General features: G+C 34.0%; 2 protein-coding genes across 5 annotated transcripts; both read right to left on the minus strand.

Moving 5' to 3' along the window:
- Window positions 1-1,002: 1,002 nt before the first annotated feature.
- On the minus strand, window positions 1,003-4,541 carry LOC120211097 (protein PSK SIMULATOR 2-like). The gene is made up of 12 exons (XM_039209720.1): window positions 4,220-4,541; window positions 3,556-3,881; window positions 3,363-3,455; window positions 3,172-3,262; window positions 2,913-3,006; window positions 2,704-2,801; window positions 2,438-2,501; window positions 2,254-2,357; window positions 2,041-2,157; window positions 1,866-1,942; window positions 1,720-1,764; window positions 1,003-1,605 (listed from the first exon to the last, which is right to left on the minus strand). Exons 1-12 carry the CDS (start codon window positions 4,457-4,459, stop codon window positions 1,107-1,109), a joined length of 1,848 nt encoding a protein of 615 aa, XP_039065651.1. The 5' UTR covers window positions 4,460-4,541; the 3' UTR covers window positions 1,003-1,106.
- Window positions 4,542-14,240: 9,699 nt separating this feature from the next.
- LOC120211051 lies at window positions 14,241-19,030 on the minus strand. 4 transcript variants are annotated; one of them, XM_039209672.1, is made up of 6 exons: window positions 18,830-19,030; window positions 18,524-18,567; window positions 16,994-18,228; window positions 16,758-16,890; window positions 15,740-15,824; window positions 14,241-14,815 (listed from the first exon to the last, which is right to left on the minus strand). In XM_039209672.1, the coding sequence occupies exons 3-6, from the start codon at window positions 18,205-18,207 to the stop codon at window positions 14,565-14,567; spliced, it is 1,683 nt and encodes a 560-aa protein (XP_039065603.1). In that variant the 5' UTR covers window positions 18,208-18,228; window positions 18,524-18,567; window positions 18,830-19,030; the 3' UTR covers window positions 14,241-14,564. The 4 variants fall into 4 exon arrangements, with proteins under 4 accessions (XP_039065603.1, XP_039065602.1, XP_039065605.1 ...); XM_039209671.1 differs by having other exon boundaries at window positions 16,994-18,231; XM_039209674.1 differs by lacking the exon at window positions 18,524-18,567.
- Between the last annotated feature and the right edge of the window lie 3,348 nt (window positions 19,031-22,378).

Raw genomic sequence — 22,378 nt, forward strand, 5'->3', positions numbered from 1 at the left:
CCGATAGAGGGAATAAACCTCTACATCCCTTGCAACCTGTACACCCTAAACTTACCATTTTTATCACCGTCTAATGTCCCTTGTCGATGGGGCATCTGCTCGTCGTGCTGTCGGGGCTAGGGTTCAGTGCTGTTGCGTGGGTAATCCAATTAATTGGAGTTCAATAAGAAAATTGCAAATTGGGTAATCCAATTAATCGGGGTTTTAATCAACTGCATAAAACACGGTGATTTTACCTAGGAAATCCATGAAAGTGTGGATGATGGCCGGTAGGTGAGTTGGTACTCGTCGTCGACAGTGACTTTAGCGTGAACTGACAATGCTATTAGACCTTTTATTTTTGCCTGTCTGAGAATCGTGTTCTTGTTAGTTATCATACACTTTTATTCCTTATCCGGAATTTGTTAATTCAGCGTGTAAAGAAAAAAAAAGAGATCCAAGATGGGAAGAGGAATTTTAGTTTATGGTGGATGAACCACCCGTAAACGATAAAATTCACGACGAAGTATTCAGTACGTCGTCCAGGATAAGGCTCCCGCATCCCATGGTGAACATTGCATTGATTTCGCTTTCGTTTTCGTTCTTTCTCGACTCATTACACCGACTTTGGGTTATGTTACTGTAAGCCTAGCTGATGTTGTGAATAATAGAAGTATCAATGAAAAATATCATCTCATCGACTCGAGGAACGGCCGGATATCGAGATGCAGCGGAGAACTTCTTAGATATGCACAGCTATTTGGATTTCGGGAAGTTTGTAAAGGAGACTAGTTCAGATGTTTAAACCATAAACGATGCTTGAGAGTTTGTTTACGAACGAAGTTGTTTTCTATTCAAAATCTGAAATATTTAATACTCAAATAGCTTCTGTTTTGTTGCTCTAAAATCTTTTATTTCAGAAAAGTTAAAGAGTAAAATTGATAGTTTATATATTAGTGTTGTATGTATATGTTCTTAGATCACATAATCCTGTTATATAAATTTTAATATATTTCTGAAAAAATTGAAAGTATTATATACACTCGTAAATCTCATAGGAAAAACATATACAATAGAAAGAGATGAAATGAATCTTGGGAATCAGATAAAAGTTTTGGACGTGAGACTTAAGTTGCAAGATCTAAGCCATCCATGACGTCCAATATATTTGCTTTTGAACGCTTCAAACATTTTCTTGTCCTCAAGCTCCTATCAGGAGTGTTCCCAGCACTCCTACTGAAAGTCCAAACTTTGATCCTTTTGTTTCTGCCTAAAGGAAGCTCTCGACTTTTGCTAACTCCTGGAATCAATCTCCTACCTGTCACCTTATTTAATAATTTTCTGTCTTCTTCAGAAAGTTCGATCTTGTGCGCTTTAGTTCCATTGCCGTTGAAGGAGTGAACTCGCTGCTGCATCTTTGAGTGAAAAAGCAAGCCTTTATATGTAGGAGATCGAAAAGGCTGAGGCTCGAGTCCGTGATCTCTTTGTTTTACTAAGCTGATCAATTGATGCAGCAATGCCACCAGTTTAAGGATGTATGCATCTGTTTTCTGTTTATCAGCATGATAAAGTGTTTGAAGACGGGTGAGGATGACGTTTATGGCTGCGCTTCTTCCGAATTCATTGCTGTTAAAACAAAACCCAGGAAACCTCAGTATTATTATTATGTAACTAACAAAAAGAACTCCATTAACATGTCACAATGTGTGAAGGAGAGATAAAGAGAAGCCTTTGACTTACCCTGTGTTGGCCCATTCTCCAACCCAGCCGAAACCCTGACATGCTCTGTTGCAGCAGAAAGAAAACAAAGAAACAAATATTACTTTGGAACTTTGGATTAATCTCTTCCATAAATCAACAAGGTGGGATAATCAGATATAGCATACTTGGTTGTGTTTGTTGCAACTGGAACAAGCCACTTAAGGATCTTTTCCATCTCATCCTTGACCTGTGAAATCGAGCGCTGCACAAAAAGGAAAGAAACTGAGTGACGATATTCGAAGGAATAGATGAACAGAAAATGGATCACAGCTAAGCTATTATAAAACAAAAAGAATGTACCTCTTCCTTGGTGTCGATTGAATGTAATCGGGACCTTAAAGCTTTCTTAACCGTGGGTGGCAATCCATGGTATAATGTGTCCCTGATATTAGGAGGAAGCGAAGCTGGTCGAGCCGCCTATAACATATAAATTCAATATAATCCAAGCGGGTGGAATTGGAAGGCCTAGACTGCTAGTGGTAAAAAAGGGAAATGGCCATGTCAAAGACTTACAATGTTGTCAATCTGATGAATTACATTAGCATAGTGTAATGCAAGTCCACCAACACCTAGTTTCTGAGAATTTTCGGGAGTCTCCTTTCCGGCTGATGATGCTTCTGCCATGATTTGAAAATTATATTAATAAGACATAGTAAAACATCAAATAACACATTGAGGTTTGAACCTAAATGATTACCTCCAAAGGCTTCAAAGATTGCTTGATGCATGTACGTAACGATATCAACCAGTTTCTCCATGATCTGCGAAGAAAAAGATTACAGTCGAGAAAGGTTGTGTATTGATTCTGCGGCGATGCAAACATTTCTTGCTTATAGAGAAGCCAAAACCGAATAATGTTTTATCATTTCGTCCATGACCAAAGTAGATTCCATGTTCAGCACATAGAAAAATGCAGCGGAGAAGATTCATGGACAACTATAAAAACATCTTGTAGTTATGTACCTCTTCCAAAGTTCTAGACCAAAAAGATTTCTTTTTCAAACTCCTTATGAGCTTTCGTTGTTGCTTTAGCTCGCTTTGTAAAATCACGAGATCCTCTCCTGTAATCCAAGGACATTAGCTGTTAATAGGAACTCTTAATAAGATGATATTAACCGTAAGAAGTTTCGTCAAGATAAATTGAATGAGTAAAAGAATCATCCATGTCTAACCTCTTTTAGGGAGATTTAAGGCCTCCAATTCTTCCAGCTTTCTCCTACATTCTTGCTCAAATTTGTCCAGACCATTCAATTCATGGTACAGTTCCTACAAATTTAAACATCAGTTAGATTCTTGAAGTACACTACATGGATTAAAAAGCTTTCAAGAACCAAGACCCTAAAATCAATATACAGTGATAAACCATCACAAAGATGGTAACTCTGATGTTAGAGCTCGAATCACAACACAAAATTAGATGATAGAACTTACCGAGGTGTGCTGAGAAAGAGACGTTAGTTCTTTCATTGTCATTTCTGCCTCAGCTCTAGCTTGTTTATGGAGTGAATTGTGTATATCTAGTCTGACAGATTGGTGACAGTAGCAAGAGATGCATAACTCCATCAGCAAACATCAGCAAAGTAAGCTGAAAGTAGATGCTCCACAAAAAAAATCTACCTTACTTTGAAAAGTATCGGTCAAGGTTATGCCACTGTGGATCTTTACAAAGATCTCCAAATCTGACTACTTCCCGCAAAAAAATATCCAATTCATCCCTATATATGTCGAAGGATTGAACGTTATAATAGGATATTGAAGCGCAAAAATTAGCACATCATTGTCTGCATGGAGAACAATTAAAAGCACTTAAGCTACCTCTTGTCATCTGCAGCAATGCTTAGCAACTCCTTCATGTTTGAAGAAACTAGCTTTTGTACTCCTTCTGAATGCAAGACATCCTTTTTAAGGAATTGTATGTTCTGCTCTGAAAGTGACCGCAACAAATTTGCTCCTTTAGCTATCGTATTAGCCACTTCGAATGCCAATATAGATATTGTATTGCCTCTAGAAGCCAGGCCAGTGACAAAGCCACTTCCGGGATTCAAATTCGTCATGCTACTTCCGAGGGTATCTAGAACGTCGACTGCCCTCTCTAGGCCTATAATCCCAGCCCTTCCTAGAAATGAACTCCGGTGAGAAACCTACAAAAACAAACAAAAATTATTTGAAGATTAGTCATGAGATTGCATTATTCGATGAGTAATGACAGTGACCGGAAATAGATGCATAAACAAGCTGTTCCTTCCACAAGCTGCATAAAAGCAGAACTCATATTTATAAACTGAACATTCTAACTAATGCCCTTTATTCTTTGCAAAAAACAGGCATCTACATGCTGTCACTTACTCCATTGAGTGCTCTTCGATTCCGAGTTTAACAACTATGAAATGACACTTGATGTTTAGTTTCAGGCTTCGATAAGTTCAAACAATGGAAGTTCATTGCCACTACTAAACAATATGATCAAGGCAAGGTCTACCTTGGAAGATGTAGTCTTTGCAGGGGTTGATGGCTTCAGTTCCCGGGAAAATTGCAATCCAAAGTCGACAGAATCGTGTATTTGCCGTGCTTTGTCGCCATTGACATGGGAAAGTGAATTGAAGTTTCCTTTTTGCTTAGCAAAGCTGTTTTTCGACTTGAGTTTCCCTGACAATCCTCTAGTCTTTTGCTCATTCTTTATAGTCCGATCTTTGGTTCCACCAGAGCAAACACCTCCCATTGTGCTTCAAATGCTTGAATTAATCTCAAAACAATTCTCCAATTTATAACTGAAACAACAATCTAAGCACACAGGACAAAACCCCAGAATCATTAACCAAAACGCCAAACATAAACAACAGTTTTCGAAACTTTATATATGGAGAAAGAAATTGGAATTATTGGGGTTGTACCAACCAAAACGTAAAATGAAATCCAAAAAGAAAAGGTCGTGGGGCAATAGATGGTTTCACAATTTGCAAAACCAAAGAACAAACCTGGTAATCAGATTGACTGAATGAAGCGAAAGATGAGGTTGAGAAGAGATTAAGAGCAAATATGGGGATTAAATTAGGAGGAGTTGTAGTTCATTGACCGAAGGATGGATGTTTTATTAATACAGGAGATATATTTGACTTTGGTTTTAGTTTAGTCTGAAACATGCAATGCAACTGCAGATGATGTTCCAAGCATTGAATTCAAGTCCCACGCCCGCCGTTTCTGAGTTTGTCTGCTTTGCCTTTGCCCCATATATTTATAATAATTTAATCCAAAATCATCATTTACCTCGTTTATTTATTTCCTAATTCCAAGGGTCTCTCAGGATATTTATTTCAACTCTAACAATAATATTTTTTGTAGAATAGTTTGGGTAGTCATGAAGTAGTATTTGTTTATCATTTAAAATCTTTTTTAATTTTTGGCAATACAAATATTTTACAAGTGTAACTGTCCAAACGTAATACTTTTAAAGAGAATAACGTTTACTTTAACCACTAAAATTACTAGATGAGTTCAACTTTAACAACAAAGATAAAAGACGTCTACCGTGACAGAGCCACAACTTGGTGAGGGTGGATACTGAAATTTGAATTTTCTTCGATTAGTTACTTATTTTACTAATTGTGCCCACTTTGGAATCTGAGTTTTCTTCTATTAGTTATTTATTTTGCGGACGGTGTCCACCTTGAAATTTTATTTGTACTCATCTCATTTTAAAATTTTATATCGTTAACATATGTGCGTCCATCCTGAAAAATATTTTTGAATCCACCATTTGACGGCTAAATAATTTTTTTTAGTAAAGTCTCATGTTTTAAAAGGAGTAGTAAGATATTGCATTAATTATATATCGAAAAAATTATAAGAATTTAGAAGTTAAAATTATATTTTTTTTCTATAAAATTTCATTTGATTTTAATATTTTCAAAAAAATATAAAATTAGGCCAAAACATGTGAAATTCAAATAATTCTATTATTTTAGTTCGTGAAATTTACATGAAAACTTTATAAAACATTTAATTGAATTTTATATTATAAAATATGGTAAAAGCATTCAAAGTAGAACTTGAAAAACCGGCACATGGTAGGAGGGATTCGTAAAATGGAACTTCAAAACACTTTTATCGTCTTTCAAGGTTCATGCATTTGTCTTCCCCTTTCAAATTAATTGTATCCAAAAAGATCCTTTGACTTAGTTTCGTTTTAGACTGTCAATAAAATTTGATGGTAATATTTTAATTATTTATAAACAAAATAATAGAAATGAAAGTGATCATTCTAAATGGAGAAGTCATAGTTTGCTGCTGACATGTCCCAAAAATAAGTAGAAAAGTTGGGCAATTTAAGTTGAATTGATGAGGTAAGAGGAAGGAGCAGCTTGGGTTGTTGGGATGATGGGCTCTTACATCTTCTAAGGCTGCGTTTTTGGGCAGCCGATCTCAAGTGTTTTTCCTGTAAAACAAATGATCCTCTAGTTTATTTCAGAAAATAACAGCCAAACTCTGACTAGACGTGACAAATATGATAAAAATATACCCAAATAGTGTATGATAATATTAAATTTCAAAAAAAGTTTATAGAGTGATCCACCTGAAGCTTCTATTTGAAAGGAAATTGGAAAGTGCATTCAATGTTAAACTCGTTTTTTTTTAAATGAGGGTCTCATTACCACCCCTTTTAAATATATAAGGGGAAAAGTACCCACAAGAACTTCATTACTAAATAGAATACTCAGCTAATACATCGTTCGAATAATCTCAGGACAAATTAAGTCAAAAATACATAGCATTGTTAGTATTAATAGCCCATTTTGCAAGATTATGAGCAATCATATTACAATCACGTACAATGTAATGAACACTAAACCCCATTAGAATTAGACAACAACTGACGCGCCTTAGATGAATGGATCCCGATCGTCAAAATGTCTTCAGTATCACGATGAAGTTTATTGACCGGTACCTAAGAATAAAACTCAATCATCACACGCTGCAATATGCAATCCCTGGCCAAATGAAAACCTGTGATAATTGCATGCGTTTCAGTTAACCGTGCTTCCACATACCCGGGAGAAGTCGAGGCCATTCCACCTAAGACCCTACCATCCGAGTCTCGGGCAATGACTCCTATAACTGACAGTCACGTTCGTGGATCAAAGGAACCATCAACATTAACCTTCACTACATCATGCAAAGGTGGCTTCCAACGTGTCAGATCCAATCCAAGGACAATCCCATCACGAGCACTCGGAACATAGTGAGGATCCTTTTGAGAACTCTGAGCCTGGACAAATTCTGCCTGAAGTGACTTCGCATTCGCCACAATAAACCAAGGAGGTTGAAGTCAACCATCATGTACCATTGCATTACGTCCATTCCAAATGTTCCAGATAAGCATTATGAACCCTAAAAAAATTTCAAGATCAAGCGTAACAAAGACTGTCTCAAGCCATTTTAAGGGAGATATTAACTAACTAGATAAAAAGAAACTTGTTAACCCAGCTGTTATGAAGGCTTCTTGGGCATACGAGCAATCACGAAGAATGTGCACCACTGTTTCCATATCTCTATTACACATAAGGCATAAAAATGTCCCTATACCTACAGTTAAAAGGCGAGAACCAACCGGGAGCCTTATATGTGCCATCCTCCAAGTAAATAACCTGACCTTAGGAAGCGTTTCAAGCTTGGTAATGACCTTCCATAATTTCGAATTCACCTCTGTTGTATGTGTAGGTCATTGGAGCCACCAATATCCAGATCGAACTGAATAAATCCCAGAATCATGGTTGCCCCAAATAATAGTATCCTCAGAGTAAAGAGTTGTCGACATTGATAAATTAGCTTAGTATCCGAGGTCGTAAAAGTCGAGCGCACATTCGTCTCGTCCTACATAGGTCACCCTGCATATATAAATTGAAAACCACATAATCTTTATATATTAGAAGTGATATAATCACCTGTTAGGTTAACTATCGTAGAACCACCCCACTTATCTGTCACCATGTTGAGCTTACTATCCGTTCATATCCTTTAATAAAACGGTCCATTAAATGCTTGAATTGCCTTTTGTATTCCTTTCTATCCATGCTTTTATCTCAAATGGGAGCATTTAAAAGATCCCCATTTGGAAATATTTTGTTCTAAGCACACGAGATAACAAACAATTTGGTTGTGTAATCAATCACCATACATGTTTTTCAATTAGGGCCATATTGAAAGAATTCAGATCGCGAAATCCTAATCCTCCACAACACTTAGGTTTACAGATCGTTGACCAAGCTACTAGAGGCCATCCTCGTTCAAAAATCTTTCTCGTCCACTAGTATCTTCGCATTATACTAGTCATCTCATTAAGAAGATGCTTATGCCACTGGTTTAAGGAATACTTCTCTTCTCTCATAGAATAATAATCTTTTGGTCCATCTAGTTACCCTATCTATGACTTTGTCGCGTAGATAACCAAAGGTGTTAGTTTTATTTTTACCTATGTGGAGGGGAAGACCAAGATAATGTCCCAGGGATTGAACTTCTTGAATACCAAATATATTTGACATAAGATGTCGATGCTTCGTAAGAGTATTGGGACTAAAATATATAGTTGATTTGTCCAGGTTAATTCTTTGCCTAGAAGACGACACATACACTGATAGAATCTTCTTGATGTTATTAGCTTCAGAAACTGAATTTTTCAAGAACAATAGATTGTCATCTGTAAACAATAAATGGGACACACGTGGTCCAACTTGACATACTCAAATACTCTTAATATCACATACCTGTTGAGCCTTATGAAATAAGACAGATAGCCCCTGGTAACGAAAAGGAATAAGAATGGAGATAAGTGTTCTCTCCGCCTTAATCTAAGACTCGTAGAGAATTCAATAGTAAGGGAACCATCAACCCGAGCAGTGAATGTAACCGAAGTTATACATCTCATAAGTAATCTCACAAACTCAGCACATAGCCCAAGTTTCAACATGACACTCTCCAAGAAGTTACATTATACCATATCATAAGCCTTCTCAATATCCAACTTAAATGTTGCTTTAATACTCCAAATTTTGGTTAGTGACCAAAATGTAAATTTTGAAAGTTTAGTGACCAAAGTATAATTGGAAAAGTTCAGGGACCTAAGTGGTAATTTTCCCAAAATAATTTTTATTCCATAAATAGATAGTTTACTTTTGAGAGTGAGGTTTTATTGAAATATGATTCTTGATCTGGAATCTACGTTGAAAACTAGAAAGGGTTAAAGTCTAATAAGAAATCGGTAATTGGATCGAATAAAAATTTCGGGAAAAATTGAAGGATGATAAAATAGGCTTAAAAATATTTTTTCCACATGTTAAAATTTTGGAAAATAATATGGAACATTGGATTTGAAGATTTATTTCCATGTTTAATATGGACCGTTGGATCAAAGTGGCAAGATTGCAATTTTTGGAAAGTTGCTTGGTAAAATTGGAAAAGAGTAAAATATTTTGTTCATATTTGAATTTAGAAATATGATAAGATTATGTGGCTTGGTATTATTTTCAATATCAAGTTTCACTAATGGAAAAATGGACATTTCTCATTAAATGAATATTTTATTCATTTAAGCTTAAATTAACATGAAATTACATAAAAATTTCATGAAACTTAGGTTATTTTCAGCCCTTGGTCGTGACCCCCTAGCAAGGTAAGAGAATTTCTTTCTCATTTTGAGCAATTTCCTTTGGATTTTGAATCATGCCATGAAATAGAAAATTGTTATATTCGAAAAACGCTATCATTTGATACCTTTATTGCTTGCTAATTTGGTTTGTTTTCAAAGATCCCAAATTCTAGGGTTTATTTTACATTAGGGTTTATGAAATAGATGAAAGATTTTGATGTTTTTGACGTTGTAGAATCAATTTCAAGCATGATTTATGATTAAAATCAACTATACATGCCTATATAAGCCATGGGTAATTTCAGCCTAACCCTAATCTTAGAGGAAATTTATGTTATGGTGAAATTTAATTAAGGCTTTTATTGTATAGATTTTATAAGGTTGAATTGAGGTTGATTTCATGCTTGAATTGAAACAAAATCGAGTAAATCGTGAAAACTCTAGTCTTGAGTACATAAACCATTCGACTTTGTGGAAGATTATGGGGAAATTTTTCAAAAATTTCATGTGGCATAGAAATTATATTAGAAAGGTTCTACAAGCCTTAGAATTTTTTTTAGGCCAAGCTGTAATTTTGTGAAAGTTGGGGGACCAAATCAACAATTATGAAAAAGTTTTGGGTTGTTGTATAATTGTTCAATAGTTCTTGTAATATTCTGGAAATTACTATTTGGGGACTGAAATTGAAGTTAGAATGTGAAATTTAATCATTTTGGAAAGTTGACAAAGTTTGAGTGCTAAATGGTAAACATTAAGAAAGTTAGTGTATTAAATGATAAATATGTCATTGTCGAGGTATTTCGGCTGAAAGTTTAATGCTGAAAATTATTGGGTTGATTTGTGCCTTGAACTGAAGAATTAATAACAATAGCCCAATATGAATAAAAAGGAAAAATTAAAATGAATTTTAGAAGAATTTGAAAATAATAATACTTTTGGATTTTTATCATTATGTATGAAATATTAATAAGAATACTAACATGTATTTTATATTTGTATATTCTTTTTATGGATTCTCGTGTAAATCATGATTGAACTTGTGATATGAACAAAACGAAAGGCAATGAAAAAGATCAAGAATAATCGGATTTCGATATTAAAGTATAATAGTGAGGCATATCAGGTGAGAGTGCATTTATTATGTACTTATATGATATGAGGACGACTTACGATGATTCAACCTTGAATGTTTTTTTTATAAAAACATGTTTTACCGTATTTTGAAATATTTCCATAATATTTATTTAAATGGTTTATGGTGATTTTAGGGTATGAACTGCCCTAAAATAAATTGATGGACTTTTATATTATTTCACAACTATCAATGTTTCAGAATAAATGTTTAATCTACGAATTTGATTTAAAGGTTTATTGTATGTGCATTGAGAGTCATAAGTGCATTTTGACATACTTGGAGTATGATTATTATCGATCAATTTTGTTTAATGCATACGTTGCATTTTTGTATCAGTACCTTTGTGTACTTTCGACACTATGTGTGCATGCATGTTATTCATAATGAGTTTGTGAATTACCATTCCGATATATTAGTATAGTGTCATTGTTACTACAGTACCTATACTTTCGTTTAACACTTATGTGCAACTCATGTACCTTGCATTCTCATTTGACATGCATTGGACTATGAATGAATACTTTTGAATATATTGATTGATAGGTATACTAGGCATACTAAATATTATTTCGCATGTTATTTGAGAGAAATTTGGCTTATTAAGTCAGTTTTTATGCGTTTATGTATTTTATTCGATAAATCGTATTTTGATCTTATAATGGTCTATTCAAGTTTTTAAAATGCCTTATTAGTTTTATTATGCCTCACTAAGTGAATACTTAGGGTGTGATGATTTTTACGTGTAGGTTTAGTGTACGAATCGGAGTGCAGCTAATATCAACTGTCAAGGGTTGTAGAATCCATAACAGTATGACATCTCTAGATGTTTATTTTGATATTATTAGTTGGCATGCACTTAGATATGTTGTGTTGCTCTGATAAGATACTTGGTATTTGGTTGTAGTGTTATATTACATTTGAACTTAAACTACTATTTGATGAATTTTTAAACGTTATTTTATTTATTAGTAGTTGAAGAACATTTTAGAAACTACATTATTAAAACGTTTATTTAAAGAAATAAAATTTTATTGGTTTTCAAGTACAAAAATATTTTAAAAGTCATGTGACATCTGTTACTCGTGTATGAGGACGTATACAGGAAATGGGTGTTACAATTGCCCCTTTTTTTCAATCCCATTCTTAGTAGAATTCAAATCGTGCAATAACTCATCTAAGAATTAAATATTCTAAAACTGGAACTTCTCCAGAGGAAACTGATGGTCCTTTCAAATTGTTTAGGATCAGGGACAAAAATTAAATACTTAACATACAAAAATTTAAAGTCAATACATCAGAAATAAAGCAATATAAGAAGCATTTATAAACTTAACATGCATTCTAATCAAAATCTATGGATAATTTACAGTTGTATTTTGGTTATATTATCGAGTTCTGCAAAGATGAACACTATATGAAGGAAAGCATCACGAATGGGACACACCAGGGAAGCTAATCAATGGCAGCATATTGTTATCATTACTATCATTTTTTAATAAGCTAACAGTGATAGTCTTTCACCATTTTCATTCCATCATTTCTGTGTCTAACTAGCATTAGCATGGCAAACTTCCCAACTCTATTAACAGATTTATTCCCATAAAAACATAATGTTACGAAGCTAAATTAGTTATAAATACCACAGAAAAGGGGGCACAACCCATTTATTCATACCATTAAAAGGTTTAATGCAAAAATGGCATCACCAAAATGAAAAGCTCATCCGAAATCATGCATTACAATAATACCAAAAAAATGAACTAAAATTGAGCGACAGAAAGGTTCAAATGCAGTTCAAGAGAAAGAATAACAGATAAAATATTACTGAAAATAGAAAACAAAAACAACATAAAAATAAGGTTCACATAGCTCCATTCTCCAACACTTTTACTTAAAATTTTGCCCTCTCCTTTTCTCTTCCCTATTTTCACCTGAAATGGACCTCAAAATTTAAGAAGTACCAAAGTATAATAGCCATTTTACCTGATAAAGGTGAAGGCCCGAAGCCCAAGTAAGCTTGTTTGATTTGTGCAGTCCTCGCATCGCAAAATACACAAAATAGTATATACTGTATATTAAGAAGAAAAAAATGGTCCCTTTTCCAGCTCCGGTTCTCGGCAAAAATGTTAGTCCAGTTCCCAAAAAAAGTATCAGCCGTTAAATCAACATACGTGTATCGAAAACCCTAATTGTAAGAAAAACGAAAAGGCCCTACATTTTCGAAGGGGGAGAAACCCATGGTAACCTAAAACGGTTTCCGGGGGCTTTGCCGTGCTTCTATCATCGTTTTAAATATGTATTTCTTTTCTGGGCTTCTGTTCTGTAAAAAGGGTGACGCGAAGGATGCTCGCAACGGGCTGAAAATGCAAACTAGATTTTTGGATTGAGAATTTCAATTTCATTTTCTCCTCAACTCTTCTTTACAAATTACACGTGATGCTTTTGACTACAAATACAGAACCTCATCTTGACCTACGTCAAATTCCACACTTAAATTATTTATATTTATATTTGGGGGTGTGCAATTTCTGACGTCGGATCCGATTTAATCTCAAAATTCGAATATCTAAAATTTTGAATACCTATAATAATGATTGGTATCTAATCCAAAAAATTGAATATCCGAATTTTTAGATATGATATTCCAATATCTTAACTTGAACTTAAAATTTATTTTGGAAAAAATAATTTTAAATTTTTAAATTTTGTGATTTAATATAACTTATTCGATTATTATATTATATTGGATTAGAGTTTTTAAATGTAACCTATTTTTTATTGTATTAGAGTTTTAATGGGTTAGTGGGTTACTCATTTATTTGGTTAAAGGATATTTAAAATATAAAAGCCCAATTTTTTTGGATTTATTGATAATCCGAAATTGAAATTTATTTGTTCCGTATCCGATACGATTATCCAAAAAAAATTAGCTATTCGATTCGAATCATCTGAAAATAAAAAAACGGATTAGATATATGAATTTTCAGATTGAATCATCGGATTAACGGACCCCTATTTATAACCATTCAAACATTATAAATTTTTAGGTTAAGAAGGTTCCAATACAAGACAAGACAATCTAATTATATTATATTTAACTTCTCAAAAAAATTATTATATTTAAAATATAAAATACTTTAAATTATAAATTATTTGAACCGTCTATCCCAAATTGATATCAATTTAAAAATGTTGAAATTGAAAGGATTATACACCAAAAATGTCCTAACTTCAGCTAAAAAAATTTTGAAACTAAATTGATCTATTCTCAAAAGAATCTTAGCCCAAAAACAAATTATTTCAATAGGGATGCTAATTTCCCAAAGAATCCCAATCCAATAAGAATTCTTCTAAAAATAAAATCAGTTTTAGATAAATTTTGAAAAGGAGAATCAGAATCGACGAGTTTTTATCTTAAATATTATGTCAAAAAGTCATGAAGGATAGAGAACGTATTGGATGAACATTTCGAATTTTCAATCAAAATATAAAAAAAATTCAACGAAGACACAATTCATTTAAATCAGGAATAGCTTCAGATGGAACTATGAAATCAACCGGAGACCGACAGACCGTCACTATTCTCATCCCTGCTAATTCAACAGGTTGAATCCATCAGCTGTAGCCAAAACAAATTGTGAGGCCAAGAAATAGCAATATACAAGCTGCCAAAGAATATACTCTTTTGGTGCACATCTGAATCCTCGAGGATGTAAAATAAATACAAAACAGATGAAGCAAAATATGTAGTCATCATTCCTTACAGGCTGAGGAATGCAAAATATAACACCATTAAATATAGGGGGGAAAAGTTTAAGATGGTTCGGGCCTACCATAAATGAACCAACAGAACTGTAAGTTTAGCTTCAATCCTCCGATGCCTCTGCACCGCAAGGCATCGCATGAACAAAAAATGGTTAAAGTTTACTAGAGAACAAATAAAATATATGTATATGGTATCTGTAGAAACCATCACTGTTATTTTGAACCTAGTTCGGATATCATAATATGCCTGAACATGAACTGAAGTTGTACTTTTGCCGGTCATCATCACTTGGATTCGTTCGCAGCAGCATCACCGTTTTGTTGCTGGGTCTTGGATGGGTCATTGCGACTGTGCTGTGGTTGTTGCTGCATCTGATAAACATTTAGCTGCTGGTGTTGCTGAGGTTGTACCTGTAGCATTGGGTCATTGATGGAAAGTTGCTGAGCCATACGGTTTGAAAGATGAGCCTCTCCACTGAACTCTGCTGCGGTGAGCTTCAGTCGTTGGACTTCAGCAGTTAACGCGTCATTTAGTGCTACAGAACCAAACCCACAAAGCCAAAAAGGAGTATTGTTTCCATTTAGATACAAATGTATCATTAGCATAGTTATGTCACAAAAACGAATAAAAAGGAAAGTTAAAAGCAACCCAACTAACCAGCAGTCGTATCAATATTTCCCTAGCAATCAAAATGAACACAATTTGGTTCCATTCAAGCATCTTTCATTTAGGCTTTGTTATGATAACATCATCATAATAACAAAAATAGCGCCATTCCTAAAAACAAACCTAAGAAAGTATTTATAGTCGTGCCTTGCATAGCATGGTCATAATATAGCTTGATTTAGTTTTCACCCAAAAAATACCATCATGAGCCATATGTTTGATAAGACTAAACCTCTTCCATCTCTGACTAGTTATGGACACATGCCGGTCTTAAAACCATACAAGCATCTATAAATGTAACTCATCCCAACAGTCAAGAAAGTACCCAATATCAGAGAACTAAACATAGAAAGCTACACCAACCCGGAATTCAGATCCAGCAACATGTACTCAAAAATGCAGAGACGCTTTCGATAAAAGTAAATAGGGAAAACTAGTACTTAGAGTCTATATACTATTATGCTTTGCTAGAAATGTAGAGATACTCGATTTCAAATTGCTAAAGAGATAAGAATAATATCTGGAACTTAGGCGGTTAAGTTAAATATAAGTACTTCAACCGGATAGCTGATCACGCTTGAATATCAAAGAATGGTAAAATCCAAAAGTGGTGCAATTCCATAAAGCCAGCTATATAACATGATAGATCTGTGGGAAATCCTAGGGTAGACAAATACGTAATATGATATCGGCGATCAAGATTTTCAAGTGAAATAGAAAAATGTATAGTATATACCAATTGAGAAACATCTAGAAAACAGATTATATAAAATTTAATAACAAAGAAGTATACCGTCTTTCAGTTGGGCCTGTTGTTCCATGGCCTGAAGACGAAACTTTAGCTCATTGTTCTGGCTTGAAAGCCCAGCAGAATCTCTCTGAAAAAGGACAGACCAACCAAAGGAGCAAAACTCAACTTAATTAAATTATTTTTGATAAGAAAGAGAGGCCTCATTAAAAAAAACCCTTCATAACCGTCGAGATACCAAAAAGTATCTCAACGGACATTGTTAGGAGGAAAGAGTGCCACAGAAATTTTATTACCAAACAAGGCATTGTACACTTACAAGAGCCTTACAATCCAAAACACAACCAAACAAAACATTGTACACTTAATTAAATTATCTAATTATAATAAGTGTAATCTAATATTCGTTACTTAAACGGTCTAACATGATTAAAATAATTCAAATGTTACTTAAATAATTTATACCATATTAAAAAGTAATTGTATTGTACAATACTTTTCGCTATTCAAATGTGATTAGTCTAATGTAACATTCTCTCTTTAAATGGTTGAACATAATTAATAAACATAAATTATTATAATAATTCATGTATTACAATAATAAAGAATTTTCAAATCATATATATAATAATCAAAGCCTTTAAACGGGAACACAATATTTATTATCAGACGTAGATCATATCACGTGGCAATTCATAGATTTTATATTTAAAATATAAAAAAAATGATGTTAAATAATTTATTTACGTAAATAAGATTAATCCAATCGATCGAATCTAAAAAATATTACATAACTATATTTTCTGTTAAAAAAAACTAAAATGATCGATCTTTTTTCTTAGAGAATGGACAAAGAATTTGTTTAAATAAGGATCAATCCCTTTTATTCCCAACTAGATGGATTCAGACACTTTTAATAAAAAAAAATAGAACCATTCCTAAAATCTAAGGAAGTATTTATAATCGCATATAGCTTAATTTAGTTTTCACCCCAAAAAAACCATTATGAGCCCTATGTGGTTGCCTCCGTTTGCTTAGCATGGTCATATAATTTTGTACGCACCTGTAACATTGTTAGCTGTGCAGATAATGTGGTTGCCTCTGTTTGCAAAGTTTGAACCTTTTGTTCTAGTTCTGCAATGTACTGCATCTTCCGCTGCTTGGAACGAGCAGCTGACTGACGATTAGCCAAAATCCTGTCATGAATACATCAGAAACATCAATCATGCCAATAACACGCAACACCAAAAGCAAAAATATAATAGAAAAGCAAGGAGAAGCAGAAGCAATGTACAAAACCTTTTGACGCGTTTTGGATCTACAGATGCTATCTCAGCAAGCTTCTCATTTTCCATGATCTTTTTAATCTCAGATTCATTGAACTCACTACTCCCAGTCCCAATCTCCAAATTGAATTTACTTGAATTTGCATCAGCTGAGCTACCAGGAGAGTGATGATTTCCATGATTTCCCAAAGGAGGGATCTTTGGTGTATCCTCATCAAATTGCAGACTTCCCATGTAACTGTCCATTGAGACACTTCTGTAATGTCGAACATTCGGTGAAATATCTCCAGCAGCTCTCCTCTTGTTGACACCTTCCCTCCTCTCATTAGAAACGCCAAAACTCATTCCATTTAAAGTGAATGGATGTTTATTTACTCTACTATCAACTTCATTGTCACTACTTTCGCCACCATATGTCTTTGTGCCACTAGCTTTGCTGTCCAAATCCTTGTCCTCAGTACCAGACGAGTTCAACGTCTCAAGATTTTCCAAATTCATGTACGCATTAAACAAGTCATCCGCAAAATCCCCATCAGATTTCCTCTCACCCATCACTTCTACATTACTAGCACGATCCTTTTTCCATTCTGATTCTCGTTTCACCAACTGAATCGGTTTCTCTGAACCAAAAGTACTTTCCCTACCTGAAACTGACCTATCCAACATGCCACCACTCCCTATGGGAACCAATTGAGGCGATGACTGAATCATAGTAGAAAATCCTAATGGAACATCGCTGCTAGACCGCCTATGTCCTTTCCGCGGAGGTAGGCTTGAACTCTCGCCGATGCGGAACTCATTACTTCCTCCGCCAACAGGTGAAGGGAGTGAGGGCCTTACATTAGAATTAACAACCCTTTCTTCCATAGAAACATCATTAGAAGCAGGATCGGAGAGAGAAGGGACAGAAGGATCTCGATAAGGGGAAGGACACCATGGGGGCAATCGATCAAGGGAAAAGAATGTGGGCTGAGATAAAGACCTCAAATGACTAGGTGCCCCTTGTTGAGCATTGGTACGCGAACCGACCATTTGTGGTGAATAAGGCAATGAAGCAGTAGGGTTGTTGGGGTGTGAAGGAGGTATCCCAGTTCTCTTGTTACTGTTGTTCTCAGGACTCAAACGCATATTCGAAGGGGAAGATGAAGGAGAAGCCATTTGTGAGGCACTGAAAGCGGGTATATCTAAGTTGCTTTGAGGCTTCGGAATTGAATTAGTACCATCCATTTTATTTCATAGGTTTCTCAACTGCTACATGAAAAAAGAAAATCAAATGAAAAAAGAAAAGAAACGAGGTAAAAAGAAAAAAGAAAAAAACAAAGTACTTGTATTAATATATAAACCTGGTTAACAAAACCCTAGATTTTATACAGTACAACGAATGAAATTAAGGAGGCTAATTATGCAAAGGGAATAAAAAAGATTGCAAAGTATTGTAGCCAAATATGGTCCTAAAAATACAATAAAAAAGACTAGGAAGTGAAGAGGAGTTACCAAAAGCTAAAAAACCAAAAAAAAAACAAAAGAACCATCCAATTCTTACCTGAAAGCTAAAACGTCCAAAAAGTCTCAAGTTCAATTCCACGGCTATATTCAAAGAACAAATAAATTAATCAAACAAGCTTAAAACCCTAGAAATGAAAAATAGGAAGCCAGTCGATGCAAAGTTACCTAGCAGCCACAAAAAATCTAGTCAAAACCAGCTAAAGCAAAAGCAGAAAACAGTAAAACTTATCACAATTGAGATGGGTTTAACGCCAAACCGATGATCAACCAAAAATAAATGCGAGTATGGTACAGTAGAGAAGAAGAAGAAGAAGAAGAAGAAGAAGAAGAAGAAGAAGCTCACCAGGTGAAGAACTTGAAAGGAAAGTGAATGAAAACAAGAATTTTGGGAAAGATGGAAACTTTACGGAAAGGAGGGGTCGAAGAAGGTAATCCGATTTTTCCCCTTTTCCTTTCGTGTCCAAAATCCTAGGAGTGTATTTTCTCTTTTTAAACCGCTGTCTACGTTGTGTTTCTCGGGTTGGTGATCTCGTCTCTTGATTTTCCACACCCGTCACGTTCTTCTGGATAAAAATTCAACTTAATCTCATTTCATTTTCTATAATCTAATATCCGTTACTTAAACGGTTGAGCATCATTAAAATAATTCAAATATTATTTCAACGCTTCACACCATATTAAACATTAAGTGTATTGTACAATACTCTTCGCTATTCAAATGTGATCACTGATTAGTCTAATGTAATCTTCGTTCTTTAAATGGTTGAACTTAACTAATAAACCAAACTTATTATATCAAGATCTTTAAACGATCATATACCATTATATTATCATATATCGATCATATCACATGATAATTCATAAGTTCTATATTTAAAAGATAAAAAACAATTGTTAAGTAAGTAAATAAGATTAATTCGATCGGTCCAAAAATACTATCTACCAATTTTGTTGTTAAAAATTGATCTATCTTCTCTCTTAAAGTTTGGACAAAAAAATTGTTTAAAGATCAATTCCTTTTGTGTCTAACTAGATGGATTGGGACGCTTTTAAGAAATGCCGTGTTTTAGTTAAATATGATTAAACGATTATGTAACTAAAACTAAATATGAGGTTATGTGAAATTATCCTAATGTTACTTTTAAATTTGACTTAAAGAAGTATGTTGAAATGCATACGTGTGAGTAAAATCCTTAATATGTTTCTCGAGTATGTTCTATGATTTAATGATTGATTTGATCTAATTACGAGATATTATAATTAACCCTTGATATTAATAATTGATTGTACAATTAATTCTGATAATAATGATCGAGATTATTTTGATGATCGATATAATATTTTAGATTCGATCAAAACTCTGTAATTGAATTTATGGCATTACACTTTATTAACTTTGATCGTCATAAAATCGAATTTATTCTAATTAAATTCTTATATACGATAATAAAAATCATCTTTATTAGTCCTAGTTTTTTTTATGCTTTGCGTCGCTTTTATTTTTCTTTTCTATCTTAGTTGGCTAATAGCGACATTAGTATTAGTGTTGGTTGTTGATTACTGATATTCATTATTTTTTCTTATATATCTAAATCACTTATTTGATTTTTCTTTTATCTAGTGTCTGATAACTTATTTGATTTAAAAAAGAATTACTTTCCCCTTTTGCTTCATCTTCGACCTGTAAACCCACTAAAGTCTAAGATGGTTCCTTTAGAAGAGAGGGGTACCCTTGAGAAAGTAAAAATAAAGTCGGAAAATAAATCTCCATATCCATAGGAGTAAGTTTCTGAGCTTAATGTGCTAGAAAATTCGGATCCCTCCTAAATGAAGATGAGACCTTGCAAAAAAAAAAAAAAAAAATTGCAACCAAGAAAAACATGTAATAGGCTAGTGAGATTAACCAATAAGCAGTGCTTGCACTTACTACATAATACATTAGTAACTGTGAATTATGATCATAGTTAAAATCAATTGTTTTTGAAACAGAGCAATAGACATGTTATATCTGCCGCTGTCAATTATCAAGATTCAGAAGTGGGAGAACGTGTGTTTTCTACCTGCAATCATAAGAAATCAGTAACCTTCTCTTCCCCGCAGAAGTGAACGAGCCAATGAGAATTGCACTTGGAATGTTCTTCCAAAAACTTCTAAGCATTGTCCAACTAATAACCACCAACTATTTCCAAATAACAAGTTCATTTTATAAGATGGGCACATATCGGAAGTTTATTTCGTGGTTAAACCGAATCAACAAAGACAAAATAAACACTCAGCCCATTAGCATTTTTTTTGTGAGACTGGGAAACAGTAGCCAATAAGTTGAATCTATTAAACAAAACCAAGTCAAACTGCCTAACCTTTTGTACGTAAAGAGTTATCCCTAAATTAAGAGTTGTTTAGTTACATGAACACAGTGAAATCAATAGATCAACTTGACAGATACCTACCACCATAAGAAGATAAATTTGCTTCACGGTATCTTTAAATATAACAGTAGAAGTGGATTGTGGAAGATGAAGTAAAAGAGGAAAGTATATACATATTTTTTTTTTGAAGATTATAAGTTTTGCCGTGAAAAAATAGAAATACACGTGTAAGAACATTACTGGTGGGGCACAAAAAGGGCAGAAGATTTTTTTGTTGATGAATATGATACTTATTTGTTATCATGTTTATATGCCCTACTTTGGACTCTTACATTGAATTTGGATTTGCGGGTTACATTCGAAGATAGTTTTCTCACGATGCTCGACTCTGATTCGCGATTGTTATGGTCTTTCAGTAACTTGATCCCCTGTTGTGGTTCGCTTGTCGATGCATTTAGATATATTCCTTTTTTTATTTTATTCGAGTTTTTTTGGAAGAGTTTTTTAATATTTTCCTTACATGATATTAAGTGGTTAGTTTCATGTGTCAATGATTATAAAAAATGTTCTAATTATATGTTTGGTTCAAACTTATGATTGTAAACTATTATTGTAATTTTAAATTTTTTAAATAGAAACGAGACTAAAAAATTACATCAGGGAGCTTGGTTATCCCTTGAGAGAAGATTTCAAATAGTCAAAGAAGGGTTCTATATAAGTGTAACAGTTGTGTGGGAAATTTTTTCCTAAAACTAGTGACTTCTACTTGCATAAAAAATCGTCTTTAATATAAATGTTTACATGAATTCCATTTAACTTACGAACATAAATTGACCAAGAGGAGGCAGGTGGGGATCGTCGTCTCCTGAAAATTAATTTGAGCTTATCTATGATGTTTGGTTATCAGGTGAAAGAGAGCTTGTTCTTCTACTGGTAATCAATAATTCTTTCGCAGCCTTTGAGAATTGGGTTCTTAACTATTCATCATCACCTCTCTAAAAGTTAAAAAAATGGAGTTTCACATCCATTTCTCTGATGACTTTGGTTTATTTTTCTTTCTCAAAAGGTTGGATGTTGGAGATGGGAAAGAATTAAATCTTGACAAATGTCTGAGAAAAAAATTACAACAACAATGCGTCACATATCTTGCACATGTACGTGTTCATTTGAAAGCTTGTTTTAATGAAGGTTCTTTGAAGTCAAGTAGATGGATTATGGAATGGAATTTCTTTGCCTGTAGCTGCAGCAGCTATAAGAGGCACTTTATCTTCAAATGAACAAACATTAACAGCGAAGCTCACAACCCAAGGCAAAACAAGATGGTCACATTCGGTTTCCATGGCTTCAGCTGTCTCCACGCATTAGGTCATGTCGATCTTGGTTGACTCTTCATTTTTTCCGACGCAGAAAAAGTTGAGGTGGTGGGCGTGGCCACTACAATGGCTGCTAGGGCAGAGACAATTACAACAACTAATATGGTTGCGTGGAAATGTGCATTGTGAGCTCTCATTTCCTGTTTCTTT

Source organism: Hibiscus syriacus, unplaced genomic scaffold (assembly GCF_006381635.1).
Source record: "Hibiscus syriacus cultivar Baekdansim isolate YM2019G1 unplaced genomic scaffold, ASM638163v2 tig00109957_pilon, whole genome shotgun sequence".
Taxonomy (NCBI): Eukaryota; Viridiplantae; Streptophyta; class Magnoliopsida; order Malvales; family Malvaceae; genus Hibiscus; species Hibiscus syriacus.